The sequence below is a fragment of the Helicoverpa armigera genome, chromosome 17 (assembly GCF_030705265.1).
Source record: "Helicoverpa armigera isolate CAAS_96S chromosome 17, ASM3070526v1, whole genome shotgun sequence".
NCBI lineage: Eukaryota > Metazoa > Arthropoda > Insecta > Lepidoptera > Noctuidae > Helicoverpa > Helicoverpa armigera.
In genome coordinates, this window is record NC_087136.1 from 924,177 (window position 1) to 949,447 (window position 25,271).

Sequence of the window (25,271 nt, forward strand, 5' to 3'; positions counted from 1 at the left end):
CTCTGTTTATATTACGATATGATAAATGGCTTCTTTAGGAATGCAGTGGATTATCTCCTTGGTCAGGACTAGATTGATGGTGAGGATGACGCCATAAGCGAAGCTGGTCCTTTTGTGGTTGGCTGCCAAGTAGGCGATGAGGAGTGGCAAGTAGGTATGGCTTGTAAAACTCTGATGTGAATTATTGCTAGCATAATTAAGGATGATGATAACATCTATAGATTAGTTTGTTATGGGAATATTACGTTGTAAGCTTTGGCGTATGATTTGCTGTTTAATGTTTATGATCCTTACCTTTACAATGAACAGGATATACATAGAATAAAATATACTGAGATTAATTTTCTTCAATGCAGGATTAAACTCTTCTATATTATGTATTGACAAGTAAACTCTAAGTCAACAAATTATCGTACTGACCGGATAACATTAGTCACCCTTGCCACACAACCCAAAACACGAAATCCAACAAGAAACATAATCTGAACAAAATACCGGCTGTCACCGCCCTTATCCTGAACACCAATCCATCAGATTTGCAGCTCGACTAATCCCACAAACATCTCGATCGTGGGTGGACATTGGATAAAGCGATTATTCGATTATTATATTATAAATGTAAATAATCGATTAGCATGCGCCGGCGCCGGGCGAGCCGCGTCACTTGCACGCGGCGCCTGCGACGGCGTCAGCGAACCTATTAAAGGTATGCCTTCTGCTGCATGTGTGGTCTCTGGTCAGAACAGAATTTTTATATTCATGTTTTGGCAAATGTTGGATTTTTCTGGATAGATTTGTACCTATAAATGAAGGCTGTGAGTCAAGATTTAATAAGATTAAAGCTATCGGTGGACACTCGATAAACAAATCTAAATCAAATAAAATTAAATATGATGACTGGAAAGCCTACTTTAGAGGAGGAATGAAAAGACTAAAATTATCTAAAGGGTAAAAAAATTGTGATCAATAACAAGAAGAGAAGGATCAGGAAGAAGAATGCACTCAAAATATATTAATATATAAAAGTAACTGTATATTAAGACCTCCCATAACATTGGTAAAGTCCCGGCTCCTCTATTACTCGTAATTAATATTTGGCTAACGAATCACTTTGTACTAAGTTTGTACGTGCAGCCACCGTCATACATACTAACTAGCTAATCAGAACGCGTCGCTCGCTCTATACTACAGCCTTATGTATCGATAAGATCGGTGTCGTGTCAATCGATCCCGCTTATCGAATCGATCGATTGATTTCATTTATAATTTGTTTCAAATTGCTTTTCAGTTAACGCTATTTGCATGCGTATCGTTCATGCTAAACAAGTGAACACGTCATTAAAAATGTTGCCCAGTTCAGTTTTATTTATAAGAAAATAAATCAACGTCCATTAACCTGGTTTTTGATTGGAAAATGGTTGAAATGGTCGTTTTAGTTAAACGGTGACATAATGAACTTTTAATAAAGATGAGGATTGGTAGGTATTGGTTTATGGAAGGCAGTTAGCCTAGTGGGTGTTTGATGAAGCAATTTTATCTAATAGATGAATGACTTCAAATTGATTTAAGCGGTGCTGATAGGGTATTTATTTTTCCGCTTGTTATTGACTCTAAAACGGTTGCTGACAAGTTTAATAGGTAAACTCTTGTACTTATGAAATTTTTTCTATGTCATGGTGATGTTGCCTAGGTACCTATGTATGTACATTTTAGTAATATTTGTCGTAAAGATTATAAAATCACTGACTTTAAACAGATTTATTATAATGTATATAAATTGCACAATTTCCAGGATATCTATAATATAATTAAGTAGATACCGCATGTCACGGCTCCGACTGCATTTATAATCACTAGAAGCAATGTTTTAAAATCGTGTAACATTGCACTACTGACTAAGTTGTCACATTAATCTTGTCGACTTAAGTTTTCATAGTCGTTTGTATGATGACGAATCATATAAAGCTGTGAGTATACTTTGGAACTTTTTTTTCATTCCGTAAGTTTCCAAAGTAGCTGAATAGAACGCTTTCTCACTTGCGGATTTTGTAGCCCGTACCTATAAATAGGAACCTACGCTCACTTTTTCTTGCGACACTTTCCACGCGCCAAAAAGACTTTCGCACAGATCTGAGCCATAGTTTTGAACCGGTGGACGTCAATAGATACGCGCGTTGCGGCGCTGAAGATGCGCTAGTGTGAAACCGCTACAGCCCAACGAAGCTGAAGATGATTGACTTTTGAATAAAAAATATATAGTTTTCGATATTTATACTGTACCTTTTTCTGATCCTTCTCCGTATGAGAGCAAGCCTGTGCCCAGCAGTGGTACGATAAAAAGGCTGTATCAGTTAACAGTAACTTTTTCTCACAAAATACAGTCAAATGTGGTTCCCATTCTACAAGTCATCAGCAATATCTCTCTACCGTTCCTTTCATACAATTCGTAAACCATTTAAATAGATTATCAATTCAATACTGATAATTATAATTGCATCAGTCGTTCTATCATGATTCATTAGTTTCAAGTAAGGACTGGCGCCGAGACGTTCATTGGTCGGTAGCACATTCAATGTTATTTGCACACGTTTTACTATACTAAATATATTCATGTTCTGTTATTTATTGGACCATGGTTTATAGGTAAATATGCCAATAATATGTTGGTGAAGCTCTCTCGTTAGGCGGCTGGATCAAGAGACTGATTCAAAAGGCAGTACTCCTCGATACGGCGCGTATTGTGAGGAGGTTTCTGTCTCTAGGACCCTAACCACCTGTACCTTGGACCCTGGGTCCGGTATCGGTGGCCACCTATTTTTAAGTGTTTTTTATACTTTGTTGTATTCAATGTTTGAATATATATTCTAAAATAAATAAATGACATGTTAGAAAACCTATTAACTCACAGACAAAACGTTTTACGACTGTCCACATCATAAAGTTTTATAGTCGGTACACGTGGATTAGGAATCCAAGGAAAAAGAGGAGTGAATCATAGATGGATAGAAAGCCTTAAATATGTATCAAATCCTAGCCTTCGTGGCTAACTTCATCGAACCATCCGATCCGTGCGTTTGATACTCAGCCACGAGCTTCTCGTGGCTTCTCGTGGCTACCTTTATTTGCATGCTTTTACGATGTTATCAATACAACTATCTCTTTTTTTGCTATAAAAAATATATACTCAGTAAACATTATTGTTAATAATATTGTTCGATATTTCATAGTGGTTGTAATGTTTTTATTACCGGTTGTACTGAGCTACCGACTGAACTCTTAATTTTATCGGAACAGAACAATAAAAAATTGTACCTACCTAGTACTCGAATAAGCTTACGAGATAATTTATTCGAGAACTATAACCACGAGGCCATAGTTTAAAAAAGACGAAAATATTATTATAATACATAATAATAGTAAAGTTAAAATATTTTAAACAAAAATAATGAAATTCTTTTCTTTTCACGCATCACAAGCTTATCGACACTTACTTCTTCCATCTACTTTTACACAAACCAAAATTTTGACATATCGTCCTTTTGATCTATCAACAAACCTTTAGAAACAAAATGCCTAACAACCTTAAACAAATGGACCAGCTCGAGTCTATCAGCTACTGGTATTAATGCGAGCCGCGCTTATCCTTCGCGCAATCATCTTGACACGTAGACCGATAGTATGAAATCAATCGCTCATTTTAAGGGCCTTGTTAACTATTATAGTGCAGGTTAACCCTTGTGCCTATTTGCAGAATTATTTTGGTATTTTCTTAGAAAGAATAATATTTTCTTTAGGAAATTACCGTTTATATTCAAGCACATGAAGTATGTTTCACAGCTAATTTCCTATTGATATTTACCAGCCTACTACACATGGCGTACATTTCAAATTCAGAACCAATTATTTGCCACATAAGCTTAAGGTACACCTCTGCGTCTAACGGACGAACGCACCCATACGTCTGTACGCATACATTTAAAAGCGTGCCATGTATTATTATTTACTGCGTGTTGCTTGCTGCAGTCGGCTTTGTGGTTTGAAAGTGTAGCTTTACAGGCTGCCAACCGATCAAACGTTGAGCTACAACTGATCGACCGTCCTTGCGCCACCTCGCTTGTCCACAAATCTGTTTAGCGACCAACAGTAAACTGTCGCGGCGGTTAACGTCCTGTTAACTGCATTGCTGATTATTTTAATTCACAATTAACAACTGATCTAGATTCAGATTTCTTGGTGTTTTACTTCAAGATATGCTCTGTTTGATTAATTGATTAGGTTGTTTTCGTGTTTGAGGGTTTAATGGCCCTTAGAGATGTCAATATAATTGATTGAACCAGATACTGACCGCGACAGAGCTTGCCAGAGTTACAAACAATGTAAGATAGAGTAAACAATTACACGTTCCCGCTTACATCCATGGCGGGACGCGACCTCTGATATACATTTACTCTAATTTTACGAATAATCTGAACAATCCCAAATATAATTAGCATCTGCATCAATGTAGACACCTACTGTTTTTTGGGATGATTCACAAGAGAAACGGGACATTCTGAGACAAATGTTCAATAAGGACCTAAACCAAACTCCGTTAGTGACCTAACACTCAAACACGCTGTACCCACAGTGAGTCCTGACCTCCAACACCAAAGATACACAGTATCGCGGCGTGTTAACAAGAGGCTGCAGAGTCACAGTCTAACAAAATATGTAGTTGAATACCGCCACATATCTCAGCTGCGACAGATATATGAGGGCGGAACAACACTCTACAAGATAAGGGAGTGGCCCAACCGCAATGTTACGCTGTTTACGTAATGTTGGGGAAAACGCCGCGTTTTTTTTTTGTACCAATTTTATTTTCATTTCATTGTTTACTGAAATGAGATTTTTTTTCTCAAGTCTAATGCTATTTATGTAGAATATAATCAAATGAATATGAAATGTCAAGGCATGATTAAGTTATTCAGGTACTTAATAATCTTTAGAAGCTCTATTTCATTGAAAGTATACGTCATAGAAGAATAAAACGTCATAATTTTGTTGAACAAAGACATTTTCTAACAGGGAACATAAAGCAGCAGAATGGACATCCACTTTTACAAAGAGAGATAAATATTAAAATTCTACAATATAAGCCTCGACAATAGACGGAAATCGTCTAATTAAACATCATGTATTATCTTTGATGATTATTCTAACAATGCCCACTACTTCAAACAAAATTGATATTTTTATTGTTACATGCTGAGATGTGTTTATAAACGCCTGTTTATTAACTTAATAAGTTATATAACTTTACTTTATTTTGTATGCAATCAGTTACTTCAGCAAATTCTTATTTGCTAAAACTCTTTGAGCCCTTTAGGTTTTATTTTATTATGAGAATAATAAACATGGAAATGGATGTTGAATTTTTGCGTAATAATTATTCTAATGATTAAAGTTCCACCCGCGGCGTTTCCCAAACCTAGTGCGTTTCCCCGCGAACGCGCAAGTCCGCTGCATTTGGTTAACGAACAAGCGATCTAGATGTCCATAAAGCTACAGCTTCGTTAGTTGCGTCGCTTTGCAACATTATCTGCTACAATAATATGTTTTATTGTGCTTGCTCAGTGTTTACATAAATGCTAGATTTATTTGTTGGCGCTTTCTCTCAGGAAGATACTAGTGTTGAGTTTATTTGGCGATGTTTTAATGTTTCTTGTTGAATCTGTTTGTGATGAAGGGCAGTCATTTTGGTGGTTGCTCTCTGTCTATATCTATAGCAATGGAAAGTGCTGATTTTCAGTTTAGTTTCATTGAGTTATAATTTTTACTGTAACCCAATTTCACTTGGCTCTAGTGAAAGTTTCGTAAAGAGTAATGTTCGTGAAACGGAACAGGACAGATAGGACAGAAAAGGTCTGCAACCTTTGTTATTTGGAGGCTGAACTTCCAAGATACCTTCACAGTACGTTTGTTGTGTTTTACATTATTACGTTAGAAGAATTATTGCTATAATATACTTATACCTATTGCACAGTGCATTTTTAAGTACTTTTTTTAAGGATGATATCTTCACTCTAATTGCGTATTTACGGAACTAACTCATTACCTCAATAATTAAGAAACAATATGTAAAACATATGCATATCGCTTACACACGCTGCACGCCAGTCCTACCAGTCAGTAATTTATGCGAGGGTTGATTTACTAGTATCTAAGTGGTAAACTAGATAAATTTTTAACTGGTTGTAGATCTATTAAAATTACTTATATGTTAATACAAGGAATGGTATATCCGTTTGTATTTTTTGTTGAATTTTTATATAAGAATATTTTTAGATTACTAACTATAGTTGGGGTTTTTGCTAATTCAGGAGGGTGCTAATTCGGCCAATGAATAAAACCTAACTCCAAAGAAAGATCTCTTCTTAGGCAAGTAATTGACTATCATCACCTATGATTGTCATCATCATAGCTTTCTTCACATACAGAGAAGGAATAAGTTAAGTATCTCTTAGAAAACCTAAATCTTTTTCTCATAAAAAAGTTTACCTACATCAAACCTATTAGAGATAGGAAGTGACAAATAAAATAAAAAGTCACTGGTCATTAAGATAGACACAACAAGAAACCACAAATTAATCAACAAGACTATAAATTAAATTAAGTGGCTCTTAAAAAAACAACTAAAACAGTAATGCAAAGCTACTTAAAATCAAATACTTGACACCATTCATTTTATGTCCTGTATATATAAAAATGCTGTAAAACATTGTTCACTTTAAACTGTTTTTCACGTATTTTAGGGTTCCTTATAAGAAAGAGCAAGTCGACTATGATAAAATGATTCCCACATATTATAAACTTAGTTCTTGCTAATTAATATGATTTCGACCACTTACTGTTCCTGAAACTTGTCGTTCCTGAATAAGGTTTTTTTTTATTGCCTTTATTACTCAGGCATTATGTAGCATTTTTGTTAAGAATTAAATAATTTTTACTATGAAAGAATTTTTGAAATCGTTTCAGCAGTGTTCAGTTAGTGATTAATTATTTCATCTTCTTTTCAGAGTGCGTACCTACTACGATCAAACCTATACACCTTTTACTTAAGGTTTTAACATTGACCATCGTAAATGTCCGCACTTGAACACGTCTCGCAATAAACACATATAAATGTCAAATAAAAAGATAACATTTTACATCTTCCAGTCACTTAATGTTTCTATTTAACGATGGGAAATTATGCATTCAAGCTTTTGGGCAGCCATTAGGGAAAATATTATCATGAACCAATTACGGGCCCCCAACATCCAGTCCCGGTTCACGCTTAACCACAAACAAATGTGTACAAGTTGTCACTAGTTTTATGACGGAGGCCATTAAATAATTCATTAGTGAAACGACCAATCATAAATCAGGAAAGTGAGACAGCACGCGTGCAGTGTTTTGTAACAGCCAATCACGATCTGGCATTTCTTACGACTGCAATACAAATTGGTTGATTAAAAGCTGTGATGTATGAGGTTAATTAATTGTAAGGGATAGGTGCAGAGATTGATATAGGATAAATACAGTAGTAATTAAACGTAATTATAATGCTACTTTGTTGAATGTGGTTGTTATTCAGCTTTTAATTAATGAATTGCATGATTAATGCAAGATCTTACCTCAGGATAAAGTGAACGTGAATACTTTGAGTAAAATGTTATTTCTTATAAACAATCCTGTTTATTAAGTAGTTTATTATGTAATAACATAAGAGATAATTTGATTAATTAAACGATAGCATTAGTACACTAGGCTTTGAACCTATAGCTACATCATTTTCGTTGACCTGGCTTCCAAGTTTCAGTAATTGCATGATAGATGCCTGCGCTCAAACTTTGTGATTCGCGCAGGTATCTTCCTCTCATTATAACATTGACAAGATCATTTCAATCTTTGTCAGCCTAACAACACAAAAAGAAAATCAAATAATAACCTTAATATTAACCATCAAAATAATTAAGCCTTTACCCAATAAACACAGCACACACAAGTCCTTGCCCAACGAAGGTCTCATGAGATACCATCGCGCCTGCCACAACTTACTGAGATAACAATCTAAAGTCCTACACCAGCTACTGTGTGATGCCAACACACGATCTTACTAATAAATTAATTAATCACTGTACTATTCGTGGTATTATGCTTAAAGGCGTGAAGATCCGCTTATAGTAAGATTATCGGAAGTTTAAAACGTTGTGTTCATTTTTGCAGCTAAGTATTTCCATACAGAAGAATTATAAATAGATGATAGATTCAATACGCAAAAATTACACGAAATAACGATGTAAAAAATATTTAAAATTAGACACTTCCTATACTAAAATCTTTTTTTAATTTGTTTATGTAAATAAAGTATTTAATATGTTGATATGGGCCTTGATACTTACCTAAAATAAATAAGAGGATGCAAATTTTTGTTTTGATAATTTTGTGAATTCATGCGAATATACATGCCAAATTGCCATTTTATCTTGATTAATAATTAAGTAATAAACAGAACAAGCTTATTTATTACGCTACTTATAATTTACAAACACAACAGTTAATGACAGAAATAAATTTAATTTGGCAAAACCAAAACAACTTGTTTTCTTTTAATAGACCAAAGAACCTAATTTTCTATCAGGCGTAAGATTTATCGGTGTAATATAATCATAAATCATTTAAATCGATTCGCTTCATTGATCGTAATATAAGATTTTGGATATTTATATCCGTGACGGAAAACCATATACCTAACGATGATGACTAACACAATCTGTATCATAAGAAATAGAGCATTTTATTACTAAGCAACCCTTGAAATCATTCGTTTTACCCACACCTTAACCAGTTCTTATTATAGTCAAAAAGTTATACACATTGACTGAATTAAAGTTACCCATTTTAAAAGTATTTTTAATTTGGAGAAAATCTGATTCAAAACACTGAATTTGCCTGAAAATTGCAAGAGGTTGAGCTTTATTTAGTAGCTAAATTTCCTTTTGAAGTCAGAAACATAATACCTCATTTAAGCCAGGTTCTACTTGAAACAGATTCCACATAAACGGCATTCTATCTAAGCTATCAGTAAGTTTAGACCAAAGACGCTTTACGTATATGAATCAATCTCACGCTCAAAGTACGGACTTCATTCCTAAGTCAACATACTTTGCATATGGACTCCGAAAGGGAAGGGTACCAAATGATTTATAGCAGATATTATTAATAATACTCCAGCCATTTTGCCAAAGATTTATACACATTGACGCTTAATGGTATTCGGTGAAATATTAATAGTTAATGGAATATTTGATTCATTTGGGTCAGATTTTAATTGAATTATGATTGCAATGTAGACGGCGGTATGGGAGTGAGTAAGATGTATCATGTGACGGGTTTAGTGGGAACCAGTAGTTAACTGACGCATAGTTCGGAGGTCAGTGTTTGTAACGTCTTCACAGCTTCGTTAAGTTATCTGTTAAGATACTGATCGTTTCAGAAATTGAAATAAGTACACGTAATATATTTTCACTGTAAATGGTTCAGTATGGTTTCAATATGGTTTAAATGAGACGAGTAAGACGCAATTTACTAATTAATGAATACTTTTCCGAATTACTGTCAATAAAATTTCTGGCTTCATTATTCACAAATGAGACATTTAAGGTGGTCATAGTTCGCTTATCGTTACAATTACATGGTGCAACCTCCCCTTAGTTTATTTGTTAACTAGGCTAAACTATGACTAACACTGGCTGCAAGGAAAAATCTGTTAAGTTTTCAAGTATCTCCAACCGGTTGGGTGCAAGTTACAATAAATTTCACTCTTGCTGAAACCAGTCCAGTTGACTCTTATGCAACAGTTTGTGTTTACTACATTCAAATTAGCTTAAACTGTGGTAATTCGTTTTTATGGTAAATTAGATGAAACCGGTTATAATAATTTTTTTTTTAAATTATCATTGTCCCTATATACTATGTTAATACCTTCCCTTGTCCCTCCATGATTCATAATGAGGGATTTCTGTTAGGTCATGTTTCATTAGGTCATATTTTCGGCAAATTCCTAGGTCTCGAACAGAAATCTATGTAAATAAAGTCGTGTTAGTTAGTACACTACATAATATTTATAACTCAAGAATTGCTGAACGGTTAGGGCTTAGCTAAGCCCGGGAAAAGGACATATTCGTATGATAGTTTTATGTCATCATCCGACTACATGAAGCAGTCATCGCGGGTCGAGGGTGAAACCGCGGGCAAAAGCTATTTAAAAATCTTAGCCGTATCCAATACCAAATCAGCATAAACTGTTTTGTAAATAGTGTTTTATTTTTAGTAAAGTAGCTTAAGTTTGTAAATATAGTGTCCATAAACCTTAATTAAGAAAAGCCTGGAAGCCGACCCCAACATAGTTGGAAAAAGGCTCGGGAGATGATGAAACTTAAATGAATAAAAGCGAGAATATCTCATCTCATATCATAACGAATTCACACAGTATTAACTACGTAAAAGATACTACAGCACTTAAACAATTAATTACCTTGTGTAATTAGCATAGATCGTGTTCGATAATCGATAAATCAATACGGTAATTTTATTTGCGGATTTATTTTTAGAGTTACGATAAGTAAGTAAACGGTGCGGTCGGTCTTTGCCGTTTTCACACGTTTTGTTCGTGGTTTGACAGTTAGGTTTTAAGAGTAAACAGTTTTTAGGCTATGCCCAGTAGAGAGCGGAAAGCGGTATTCTGATTCATTGTAAGAAACCTGTCGAGCATACCGCCGAAAGCGATAACGAAAAAAAAAACATCCTAGCAACCAGTTATTGAGACGAAATATGAGCTGTGAGCCTGAAAGTGCAAACAAGAAATGTCTACTCATATTCATTCAAAGTGATATATGTTACAGTGAACTTAATGAAGAAACTCGATGACATAGGAAATGGAAATCATCCATTACTTTCAGCTGTCTTTCCTTCTTTTTAATATACATTTTTAATTTCTTCACATAATGATGACACTTAAGTATTTATTGAATTACTCTACTTAATCGCTTACGCTAGATCTATAGTACGACCCTTATTAGTTCGTACACGGATACGAAATGTAAAGATAACTTCCGTATGACTTCTGAGTTGGAACTACTACGTTGAAATTCCTTGCAATTTTTTTGCCTTTGGTTTTTAAATGTTTGAAAGAAGTTTTCCTGTCTCGAGTGATATTTAGTTTGACAGTACCTAAGTACTTTAAAGGAAATATTGTTATAAGTAAAAATTTATTTTACCAAAAAATGTTTAATCTATGATGGCCTTAAAAGAGTGGTGGCAAAACCTTAGTTACGAATTTTCACATTCTTGGAAAAATTACAATTATACTCATAACTGTCAGAGCAACCCTTCAGAAATATATCGATTTTAACTATGATATTATTCAACCTTCACTTGCATCGAAGATAAATTAAAGATAAAACCTGTACCTGAAAAACCACCCTGGTATTTTCCAACTTCAGACACCGAACTATTTATACAGCCTAGACTATTTACTACGAAATATATGAACTTATCCTCAACAGACGTACAAATAGATTATCTCCAAAAATAGCAATATTGTACAATTAACATCGATTCACAAGGATGTTGAGTTCATCGGCTTCAGATCCGTTTGATGACAAACATTGTAACATATTCGCGTTACGTCAGTTTGTTTGTTCGTTTGTCTTGTCTGCATCATCACTAATTAAAGGATTTATTGGTTGATTGAACATAGCTAGTTAGGACCTACGGCTTTTCCTTGAATATAGAAAGGTTCATACGTAACTTACAAGTAAAGTCAGTCGATCTAAAATCTGTCTGGAAACTGTAGTATAATATCTGTCTGACCAGTTTTCTTTAATCTAAATAGCTAAGGATGTTTTTACACCAAACTGACTGTCAGCCGCCGAATGTGAGCGAATGTTACGCAGTTTATTGTACCTATTTCCCCATTAAGTAAATATATCACTTTATCGTTCCCATCTAACCAACAATACGCTATTACGCTATGCATAGACGCGGCATATATTCGGCGGCTGTCAGTAAGTTTGGTTTGAAGACAGCCTTAGACTTTTCAATCAGTATTCTGCATGCATTTAAGTGAATGCTACATACAGACAAAATACTTTTACATACAACATGAATAATTTACGTACTGACATAATTTTTAAATCAAATCGTTAATTTTTAATTAAAAAATTGTGATGTTCTTTCCATGATCAACCACGAGAAGCATTCAAAAGATATCCTCATATAGACACATTAGACACCTACATTTATTGTGAAAATTCAGAATAATTTTCATGTTCAAACATTGTATTAAAACAAAGCAATCTCAAACCCTACTACAAAATACATTATGCAATAAAATATCTACTTAAATATTTTACGCATGACTCTTCAAATCCTGCTTAGATACAGTTACCAACAAGAATGAAATAATAGGATGACTTATCCAATTTCTGCTTAAAGTATAACTTAACAAAAAAATATTTTAGATTACGCTATCGTACTTATTATCACAAACTTATTCATTACACAAATATTTTTGGTTCATAATCTTGGCGCCGTAGATATCGAAATAATCGGTATAAATCTGACATATGGGTATATCCTGTGACGTGGCGATCGGAGGCGCGACAAGTGACGTCACAAGTTGGCAAGATAATTCGCACAAATACGAGACTTTGACCGACATGTATATGTGTTATCAAAGGATGACGGTATTTAAAATTCTTGTGAAAACTGGTTTTCAGGAAATCGTTACATTTTTTTCTCTGTGAATAGTGTGAAGGTCCGGTTTTTTACTATGCATTGAATTTAACAGATTTATATAAACCATGAATCAGTTATGTATTAGTCGATAGTCGCTTAAGAGGTTAAAAAAAATAAAATGATACTTAAATGATACAATATTGGTTATAATCGTTAGTTAAAAAGCTTCAGTGTAGATGGTCTGCGTAATTATTGGGTTGAATCCACTGAAATAATGTCTAAGCACCATACTGAAGAGCCTTTTTAATTGGAGGTTGAATCACCTACCAGCAACTATGGGAGGAGCTTCAGTTACCCTTCAAAGCTTTTGCGCATGCGCTCTTTTTAACCCATCGCCGCCATATTTGTTTAGCCCCTTGGTGAGACATTTTTGCTCCGCCCTGCTACTAGGTAGGTACCTATGTGAAAATTTCAGATAATTCAACATGGTGGAGTTTTCCCGTTAGAAAGAATCAGTATGAGTAAAGGGTCTAATATTATTTGAGATAGGCTACCGATAAAGAGCAAATATTCAATATTATAAATACACGATTATACAGACTGCAAGTTGACAGATACAGTTGGGAATCCCCAACATGAAAGAAGTTCCTTATCTTAGATATACAATATTGTATCGCCACGTACCTACTTAAAATTCCACACTTATTATAATCGATCTCACCTAATCGACTTCCCTTGAGTATTTACACCTGTCACTTCAAACATTTTGATATAGATATCGTTTAAAGACCATATTCATCTCCTATATATTTGTCAAAAATTCCAAAATCAGCCGGCTATAATATCGACGATCTACTATCCACCATAGACATGTATGACCCACTTTGGCGAAAAATCATCCTATAGATTCATTGCATGCCGAATTTCAACATTGATTATTATCTATAAGAATAATTTACTTGACGTAGGAGTAGGCATATTTGTAGGTAATTCATATCATTTATTTACGTTCCACAAGTTTGTCAAGGTGTTACAATAAGCTTACAGGTAAGTACAATTGTGGACCCTGTTAGGGCACTACAACATTGGGCATTTAATGCCAATACATAATACGTTAATAGTACCATTAAAAATCCTTTTTCTACTTCCCCAGGTGCGCGATGTGGTCGCGACGGTGGTAGAGCACCGGAGGGCGGCCGGATGCGGCCCGTGCGCGCCCGTCCGCCCGCCGCCTCCGTCACGTAGCGCCCGGGCCCCCGCGCCGCGACTATGCGCATGGCAAGCGCGCTGCCCACTCTGCTCGCGGTGAGTTTTGTATGTACTTCTTGTGTTTCTATTTTTTATTTGTGTGTGTGAGGGATGTATGTGGGTCACTGAAAAGTGTCTAGTTTTTTTTTTTGGGGGGGGGCATTGTTCCACAGTGGATGTTTTTCGGCTGAAACGCCGTAACGCTTGTCATTTTGGTCCGATGTACTTTTGAGAGAAGAACGTTTCATAATGAAGACGCTCCTTAATTAACCATTTTCGTAAGACCGTGCAATATTGATCATGTAATTGGACCCAGATACGTTTAATATCACCTAATAACAGCCATAATTAGGATGCATCAACAAAAATGTACTATAATCAGTCAACAGTATCAAACTGCCGGGCATGGTCCGTTAGCTGGCCCACGTGGCTTTAAGCCAACTGTGGAATCTGCTCCCGTCCATCAGCGTGATAAACATACCCGGATTCAAACATTGTTTTGAAGGATTGAAACATTCCAAAACAATATAATTAGATAGAGCCTTTGAAAAAATGTAGGTAAGCTACTTTTTACTCGTTTTGCGGAAAGTGATTCGCTTGGGTCGAGGCCTGGAATTAGACTTATTTGAGAACCAAAATCCTTTTTTACCAAAGCATTGACTACACCAATTAACAAACAAAAAAACATCTACTTTAGTACAAATCGATGACTCGATACATCGACTAAATCGGAGTATAGTGATGTGATGTGTGACATCGGTAAATTAGTATTTAATAGGTCAGGCCATCAGGTGTCGGGTATCGGGCGACAGTCGGACGTAACGGGCTATTGTTTTGTATCAATCGTACGAGGTGATAATCAACGCCTTGGATTTTGTGTGAAAAAGAATTGTAGGTGTGGCTTAGTAGCAATTATTTTTTATACAGTTTTGAAGAAAACAGAAAATGATATTCCAATAGAGTTTCTTGCCGGTTCTTGTCCATTAGACCTACTTTTTCTACAATTTATACTTTCAACTATATCAAATGTATAAGGTACTTTTTTTACAAGAGCTTGCAAAAGCCTATCTGCAATAATTATTTTTTTTTTAATTTGACATATTATCCAAAAAAATATTGTTAGAGGAGAAAATCTTTATATCCGGAAAACATACCTATCTTTAAAAAGAAATTTTAAATATTTGCTGGAGCAATAAACAACACATTTTCATATCAATCTGATATACAATGTTTTCTGTTATAAATAATTTGGATGCTATAATTTTCCGGGTTTTTAAATGGCCTTGCAATTTCCATGCCTGCGCCAAATGTATCTGGCATGATAACGTCAAAACGCCTATATGTCGCAATAATTTGGTTAACATCAACCGCTAATACTGCTTATCGTTAAAACTATCAATATTTTTCATTAGTTCACAATATAAATTTATTACTAGACGCGATGATGAGCGAAAACTCGATGGAATTCCAATAAAGCGGTTCAGTCTAATCGGACGCTACATTATGCGGCAGACGCGATACCCGTGCAGTATGGAGCAAGTCGCGGGCAACACTAGTCGCTAGCGCGCCAACGCGCGCACCACGCTCGGAAATTCGAAAATGGAATCGAATCACAACTGACATTTAAAAAAAACTTTACAGCCAGTAACTTAGTGATGTGTTTCATTCATTCAAAAAAGTTACGTTGGGTGATAAAAGTTTTCAAATGAACGTAGTGGACACTTGTTTTATGTATGATTTATTCAATACATTGGACAAATTTATTTTTGCTCATGGCAATTAAAATGGTGAGTTTCATTTACATATTTATTCAGTTTTATGGGTAGGTGCACCTAAATGTTAGTTTAGTGGCGCGGTATTTAAATAGGTTTCTTATCTTCGAATTAATTGCTTTGGAAATTAAATAATGATTAAGTTCTTGAGCGGTGTAACAAACCTTTTATCAGAAAGTAGGACACATTGAATGGTCAAAATTTATTAACAATAATAAATTACTTACTAACAGACGTAAGAAAATAAGGAAAACTGGATCTATGAGTAAGAAATTAAAAATGTGGTCAGACACATTCATAAATTGCAATATTAATTGTATTAATTATAAAACAGTCACTACAATTATGCTCATAATCATAAAAGTGCAATTAAAAATATTTTTGAACAAGCATGCCTACAATACCTACCAGACAGTAATAAAATTTAAGAAAAAAACATTTATAATGTTCCGCATAGGACCTACTTACTAAAATAAGCGTATAAGTATAAAATTTAAAATATCGTTCGGAAACCAATAAAGATTTTATGTGTGAACATTTCAATCGTCTATAAAACGCGTACGAAAATCTAGAGCTCAGTTAACACAAACATCAAACAATTTCCTTCTTGGTCGTTTAGTAACGCGGAAGTTTTCATGAATATTAATACTGCTTAGGTATAGAAAATTAAACTTTTAACTCTTATTTCTCCAAACATCGATAGTGATACACTTATTAATGTTATAGAAAAACTGTTTGATAATGTGTTTCATCCAAAATCTATCGCATCGTTATAGTTTTAAAACACTCAGACACATCAAGATTTTGCAAAAAAATGTAACAAAAACAACTAAAAGCCATCATTTTAAAATGTAACATATTATTATGGCCATGCCAAACAAATTACTTTAACAACTAACCGCGACAAACATGACGTATTGCACACATTACAAAATAAATTAACGCTACAATGTTACTTTACTTAAAATCATGATGAAAAGCGCCATTTATTAGCGATAAATTCTATTTCATGGTTTAACAGTAGTTTACGCGTGCAGCCAAAGGTCAATGTATCGGCACTCATTGTTTGTGGTCATGGAAGAACGCGATAACTCTAAAACGTGGCTCTCGTTAAAACTGCTATTAATCGACTAAGTATTAGTAATATAATCGACTGCCCGACACAGGAACAACAATATTTTATTTACTATGCAAAACTTTTATTAATCGCCTAAGTAAGTAATTGAATTGAATACAGGAACACCACTATTTTATTTTATTTATTATGCAAAACTGTGATTAATCGACTATGCAATATGCGTGACACAGGAACAACACTATTTTATTTTATTCACCATTCGCGAAACGCGTTCGAAATTTGATTTTTGCTGAAGTCACGATGACATTGCTGATATTAACTTTAATTTTAAGGCTGGAAACAAAATGACAGTTCAATTTTTTAATTGCTTCTAGATTTGGAATTGACGTTTAATCTGGACATTTAATATTAATCACTTGATAGAGGTTTTATTCTTGGTAGAATACAATTAGAAGTCGGGCGATTTATATAGGAAATGTAATGCTATCGGTCCCGAGCATTATCGTTAGGATAAACTGAGAAATGGGTCACCCACCAGACTGCAATATGGTTTAAGTTCCCTAACCTATCACTGCTGTTATTACTTACAGGATATTTCGTCATTTATAAGAACAATTTTTTTCCTGCTGAAGTGGGAATAGTAATTAAGATAAAAAGTAGAACCGGCAGGAAAACTACGTAATTCCTATGTGCCTATAAGTTTCTTTTCTTTCTTCCTATAAGTTCAAGTTAAAGTTGTTTGTCCACTAATGTGACTGGCCATTTCCCTGACCACGCAACGTGATTCGTTTCATAAAATGATACAATGAGCCTCGTCTGGCTATTTGCTTTTGTTGTCTGTTAATCCGGTAATTATGTGAATAATTAATGTCGAACTACAATAAGTAAGAAAATAATTTTACATTGTAATTCTGTGTAGTAAATTCTTAGTTAAGACAAATCTTTTCTTTATTCACGATCTACAAAACTATATTTTTGATTAAAAAAATACATGACTGATTAAGTACCTAACCGTTGCTCTAATTTAAGAAAAAAAAACAAATGACTCATTTGTCTTGTTCTTAAATTCAAACATCGATCGTACTCATTCCATTTCCTCGTTCTTTATTCAATTTTGAATTAAGGTGACATTAAAAAGGTCTATTTATAAAAGAGGTTGAACCAGCCAGTAACAAGGTTTTAAAACTCTTTACTCGTGACCTTTTCTATTGTAATATTTTCTTTGCCACCTGATCCAAGATATTGACCCTACACAAGGACTAGAGGTCGGCTCGCATGAATGAGCGCGTCTAGTGTAAACTGGTCTAAACTAAAACAAATTAGAGCTATCGTTGAGCTCAAAGCCAATGCCATTGTCACTACGTGAGAGATCGGTCGTTGAAATTACAGTGCTGAGAAATGTAGGTTGATGTCATCAAAAGAATAAAAACAACTTTGCTACCTAAAGAAGAATCTGAGGGAAATCCATAAGGATTTGTTTATAAAGATACCTTAAAAAATTTCTTACTTTTTTTCTTAGGGAAATTGACAGGGAAAACTGCTGTTTTGTATTAATTTGTGAACTATGTTACTGTTTATTGGGACATTTGCCATCGTAACCTGCACTTTTGATTTATGCTTTTTGGATCATAATTACGCTCGTAATTACAAAAAATCTCCAACAACACATTAGTCTACCTGATAATCAATACCGCAGTCTAGCCTTCTTATTAAACTTCAAAACTTTACGAAGAAAAATAAAAAAAATCGCCTTATACAAATCCTTATTATATTCCATCCGACCCAAAGACATCCATTAAATATAGATCCCACTAAACAAACACTCAGGACCACACGCGTACCTCAAAAGGACCAGTCCTAACATCCGCACAATATTGACTCGCGTGCTAAGCGCCACCAACGCAAGCGCATACAATTTGTTTGATTCCGCGCGGAATTCCGCTCATCCTATTACCGAAGCCCACACGAAGAGATAGGCATCACTCGATAAATTGTGAATATCTGACGTTTGTGACCTTACTAAGTGTTGGGTCGTTAAGGCTTCTCCATATAACGTCAGTTGACGTTTGGGCTTGAGTTTTCATTCATAAACGGTTGGATCATTTCGGGTTATTCGTCGAAAATCACAAAGATAAGTCACGGTAAATCTATACAGATGACCTATTTTTGCCTGCAGGTAATCCCATAAGTTGCAATTTTTTTATTTTTTTATCACAGTTGATTTTCAATAAAGAACGGATGTTAGACGACATCCTATCTAACTACGCAGTATCGGCTTTTTCCACAAATAAACGTGTAACCAACGATTATTTACGGCTAAATAAAGATACAAATTATAACAACCGTCTGAACGATAAGCAAATAATTTGTGAATTAAAATATTTCAGATATCGGCCAATATCAACAATTATTTTCTGATTATCTTTACTTGACACACCCACTTCGCATGCGCCGTGGACGTCATAATATAAATTACTGGATAAATCTTTTTATGTGGCGCTATCAGGATTCTGAGGAAATGTAGAAAATTACGAAAGTGTTATAAAATGATTACAGATATTATACAAAAAATTACTTTACGGCTGTCATTAAACATCCTTGGCAGTCGTTACGGGTAGTCAGAAGCCAGTAGGTAAGTCTGACACCAGCCTAACCAAGGAGTATTGGGTTGCCCGGGTAACTGGGTTAAGGGGGTCAGATAGAGCAGTCGCTTCTTGTAAAGTACTGGTACTCTGCTACATCCGGTTAGACTGACTGGAAGCCGACCGCAACATAGATACGAAAAGGCTCGGAGGAAAAAGTTTACTTTTTTATTTGTGCCTTGTACCAGTAGTATTATCAAGTATGGAAGAATAACACTTACTTAACAGTAGGTACCAATTAATAATTATTTAACTATGAAATTACTTGGTGGTAATTTCCATCGGTTTTATAGGGTTCGTAAAGATTAGCCAGCCCGATAATGTGAAAAAATAAACCTTTGCCAGTTTTATTGTTGAATGAAAGTAGAACCTATGAAGACCCACTATGTACTCTATTTACCCTCGGGAAAGTCAGTCATAATGTCAAATGATAGAAACATCAAGCGGAAAATCCGCCAGTGCGAAACCGCTGTTAAGCTCTAAAGTCATTTGATGCCTCATGCATGCGCGGGAGTGTTTTGTTCATAGATACACCTGGACTATCGAATAGCCAACCTAGGAGCGGCAAAGTTACTTGACGTTCCCTACATTTTCAGACTATTCTAAACGACGTATTTCAAGTACAATGACTGTAATCCTATTTCAGAAACACGACAACATGACTTCGGTATTATTTCGCCACTAGAAGCGTGCGACCCTGCCAGACTGTATGAACGTGCTAATTTATATAGCCGACAATCCCTTTGAATTGATATTGATTTATGTGACATTCCAATCTCGTCGGATTAACCGGCAGCTTTGTAGCAGCTGGTGTTAAGTTCACAGTTTTTATTTTTAATGAATTCTTGGCTATTGAGTTACTGATAAACTATGATTTATGAGTCTGAACTGTAATGTCGAGTTAAACTGAGATTAACTGTGTCTGGGCTAAACTTGTTTTTTTTTTCAATTTCAGTTGTTCTGAGAAATATTTTAGTTTAAAAAAAAATATATACCGAACTGTTAAAAAATACTGAAATTCCACTTTGAATTATTTTTTCATAAAGGTATTTTAGAGGATTAAAACTCGATCTCCCGGAGGATAAAACGGGGTTTGTAATTTTTTATTGAATATCCTATAGTTTTGAACCCGTTTATCTTAGGAAAGTCTGATCTGATTTGAGAAAATAATTTTATTAGTGAAGCAAAAGCTAGTATAAGATATACACAACCCAAAATCATGTGACATGAGTCACTATTATTTTATTTATTGTATTCTATTTAATGTTTATCAGACAATAAACTAAATAACCAATAATATTAGTCTGGTATTTCCTATCAGTACAACCTTTATCTGATTGCGTATATATCGTTTATTCTCGTATGATGTTAAACATATCTAAATTAGGGAAGCAGCTAAAAGATTAGCCAACTATTTGTGGATTACTAAAACAATGTGTTCTTAGAAATACGATAATGATAAAGATTAGTTAAGTTGTAAGTACGAAACTACCCGTTTAATCTTCATTTCTTGTATCCGATGTTATTTTGACCCGTGCATTCGGTCGACTTTTTCTCAGTTTTCCTGCTACGTCGCGTAACTGGAATACGTCTAATCTGGCCCGCGGAGTAGAGGCGAGTTTTCTCCAAAACCCGAACTCATAAATGTGAAAATAAATGCAGCCAGTACCTACTAATGTCACAACGTGGAACTTGCGCGAACGTCATTTGTTTTATTTTCAGTCCATTTTCTGAGAGTGCGTTTAAACCAAGCAAGCGAATACTGATTGACTCACAGAAACGAACGAACCCCCTGCATATTTTCATAAATGAATTTGTAAGCAAAAAGAATAGAAAAAATTCTGCGAAAGAAAGTTCTTATTCTTTGTTCATTTGGTCTAAATATTCTGATCATTCCTATCATGAATGAAAAACATTCACAATTTAAACTTGATTTACAAATCGGACACAAATATTTCGATCACCTTGTTACTCATACACATGAATAATGTAATTTTTGACAAAAGGTGCTTCATTAAAAGTTAATTAACTACGCAACCTCTTAGTCATCCATTGACATTCTAATCGTAGGTGGTCATTGAATCTGTTACCAAATAATAATGGGTATTGATTTAAAGAAAACTGCTATATTTTGAATCAGTCTCATATTATTGCTCTTATTTTTCTCACCTGATCTGCAGCTTTATGAAAATAGTCGTCATCATCCCTACTCTAAATTTTATTATTTTTACATACTACTCTGCCCATATCATAACTCAACTGACCTTATTTCAACCAAATAGTCTCTCACGCGGTAATTATTCTGTTAAAACTAAATAAGCAAATCGTAAAATCGATCCCCTGCATTTTCTAATTCGTTAACTGAAAAATCCGAAGTCTAACTAACTAAGTAGTAACGAAATAACTGAGAAATCGAATTCTGTAACATAATTATTAGGTACTTCAGTATAAAGTAAACAGACAGACAGATTGCATTTAGATAACCGTCACAAAACACAACATGAGAAATGCCTACTCGCAAACGAAATTATTTGTCAACCCTTCAAAACCGTTGGCACATTGCCTTAACAGGTCACAAAATTACACATAGACTAGTAGCTTAACCCGGCAGCGCTTGTCTCAATAGTAAAAGCTGAACTAATATAATTCTAATGGTCAGCGTAAAATCAGTAATCACACGACTACATGAAACTCGTTAACTGACATGTGCCTTGATAACTTTATTGAACGAAAACTGGAGCTTAAAGCAACTGGTTCAGTTTCCTTCTGTGTCGGGTCATGCGATTTATTATTAAGTTTGCTGTAATCACTTTTGTTGAATTCGTTACATTTAGAATTAGTGTTTATTTTATAGGCGGGGTATTGAAGGGCCACTACAACCGACAGGTTGATCAGAATTCAAAAACTAGGTATTAAATTCTTCTTAATTCTACTTGCTACTGTTAAATTACCTATATTCATTATCCCTGCTTCAAGGTACTTTAATAACAGTACAGGTTCCATAGTTAGTTTCTCTTGTTCTATTCCGTCAATGAGTGCGATCTGACCAAACCAACCATTCAAGCTTATTTTTTGCCGCTTCAATTCCAACAAGTGGTCTAAAAAAACAATTCCCTGGTGGCGGTAATCTCCAAGTCTCCAACATGAATGATCATGTTTACCAAACGTTTGACCAAACACCACCAAATCAAAGGGTTCCGTGGCGACCAATGTTTGCTGGAAAGTTTGTCCAAACTTGTATGTAGAACATTTTGTTGGACACCTTAGCTCATTGGAGGCCCATTTCCTGTTTGTTTTCGATAAGGGACTGTGTAAATGTTGTTTTGGACATGTGGGGGCGTACCGAATGTTATGGAATTTTTACTTTCGTTTATGCCTTTCATTTCCTTGCATACTTCAAATATTTGTCGGTTCAAGCATCTTGATAAGCTCTAGGGTTATCGTTGTGCTTTGATTCTTTTGGTCTTCTGTCATTGTTTTGCAAATTGTTGCTTTTGAATAGATCTTTGGGTCATGCTGTAATTTTATCTGGTTTACCGTTTTTATTATTGTCGGTCTTTTTGTCTTTACATTTTTCAGATTCTTTAGCGATTTGTCATTGTATTCTGTTTAAATGATATTTATGTTAGTCTCCTACTATACAGTACTTAATTTCAAATACATGTTCGTCAAATACCAAAGCATACGAGTCATTTTGTTGCTACTGTGCAATATAAAATTAACTTGTATTAGGATTTGTGTCTAACACTGAAGTCATACATGTATGTATGTAGTAACATAGTTCACCAGTTACAACCTAAATAACTTCACGGATTTGGCTAAAATCGTATTAGTTTGTATAACGTGTTCACGCTTTACTAACTGAAATGTTAAATAACTGTTTAGATATTTGCATTTTTGGAAATCCAATACCGCTAACAACTAACTTAATACCTTGAAATTCGATTAGACATGTTTAACGTCGCACATATTTTACAGTTAAACAAAATTAACTGTTTCCTTAGTTCCTAGTTTACTGGCCTGCATAATTGTATCCTTTATTGTTTGGCGATAAATCTGTCTTAAAAGTCGCAGATCAACTTTAAGCAAAAACAAAGTCTTGGCTATTAAAATATCAACATTATAACCTGTGTAAACTGCTACTGTACATGAGCATTCCCCTCATATTTATATAGGAAAGAGATACTAAACGCATTTGCGAGAACAGACTTTCAATGCGTAGGAACATAATATTTTCTGAAGAACAAACGCAACTGACAGCATTTGATACAAGGTCCCAAATTCCCGATACCATCTCAAATTCAATAAAGCAATCTTCATCTTCAAGAATTGGACATTCCATACTCAAAGCTTTTCTTTTTTCTTAGTAAATAACATGATACCGTTAAAAAGGATTAAATCACTGAAGGAGCTTAAGTCCCCCTGACGGCTCTCAGGCTGATTGTTTGACATTTAATTCTCCACGCCTTCCTTCTTATTCGTCGGATTATAATTATTCACTTCGCGAATGAGATGCGACATTTCGTTTTTGTATTATTTGTGCCAATTGAAAAGGGTCTGCTTATTTGGTGTGTGATTGGCTTCAAGTTTGGGTGAAATTGTTTTAGCCTTCAAGGTTATGAATCATGAACAAGTATTAAATTTCAACTGACATTTTTAGGTACTTTTTCTTAAATTGCGTAAATTGCCATATATCTGTAGGAAAATATTAGATTATAAATATTTTAGAACTTTTGGATCTTAACTCAGCCTATTATACAAATCATCTGATAATCGAGACGCATTCGAGTACAATCGGTATCGATAAAGACATATCGTTACAATCGATTAAGCGTGGGCTGTTGGTGACATCGGCTCCATCACGATTGCTTTATTTATTGCCAGTTTATATCTTGTTATTGCTTTGTTGATCTTGTGTTAAGGTCCCCATTCATTGTTTTAGTATAGTTTTGTCATCATAAAAAGTAGATTCGACATCTCAATAAAGTTTTATAGCTGCTTTGAATTCCAATTCTACTCAACCGAATAATTTCTTGTGACGATGGCTCCAGATAGTTATTGTTGTAGCGTTGTCATTTATGACTATATTCTATCGTTTATAGCTATCATCTACACAGCTGCCCGACTCAAAAATCTTTGGAATCCTTAACAAAATATTTGTTCTTTTATACAGATTTCATTTTGCAACATGACACACAACAAAACATAAATCCCTAAGCCGTCCAGCACAATCATACAGATTTTCTTCTTTATTACCAGGTTCCTCGTTAAGTATTCATTTGATTGTATTAACACGTTGCTCAATAGGCTCGCATGCTCCAAGTTCTCGTCCTTCAGCGACATCGCTTCTCACGTTCACAACTCAAAAGGATTATTTCCGAATCGGAATGTCTTTAATTCTAATGGAGTGCGAAGCGTGTGCAGATCTGCCGGTGTGCTGTAGGGGTGGCGATCATGCGTGGACTGAAGACTTTCAATAAAGACTTTCTGTATTCTGTTTTCATGAATAGTTCAGAATTATGTGTCAATATTATCATCATCGTGTTATTATGTTGTATCATTCATGAGCAAATCTAATATGAGAGAGACAGGTATAGCATCAATCGTGATGGCAACTAAAAAGCGTCTCTTGATAGAAAATGATTTTTTGCCATAGTCATCGAGATTTACTTTTCGATAGTAAGTAGTTACCTACTGATTAGAAAACTTCGACTAATAGGTAAAGCGATTCCTGTATAACAGGATGGATTTAAAAAAAATGCTTAT

At 34.7% G+C, this 25,271-nt stretch overlaps 1 protein-coding gene across 4 annotated transcripts in view; it reads left to right on the forward strand.

The window, feature by feature from the left end:
• LOC110376904 (uncharacterized) overlaps positions 1 to 25,271 on the forward strand; it is a 177,819-nt gene that overhangs the window by 138,926 nt on the left and 13,622 nt on the right. For 2 of the 4 annotated variants that reach the window (XM_021335546.3, XM_021335547.3), the window contains one exon: positions 13,919 to 14,079. In XM_021335546.3, coding sequence (XP_021191221.1) covers positions 14,035 to 14,079 — 45 coding nt within the window. In that variant the 5' untranslated portion in view covers positions 13,919 to 14,034. Of the gene's footprint in view, positions 1 to 13,918; positions 14,080 to 15,494; positions 15,801 to 25,271 lie in introns of those variants that run through there. The other 2 variants (XM_021335549.3, XM_021335545.3) reach the window with 2 other exon arrangements.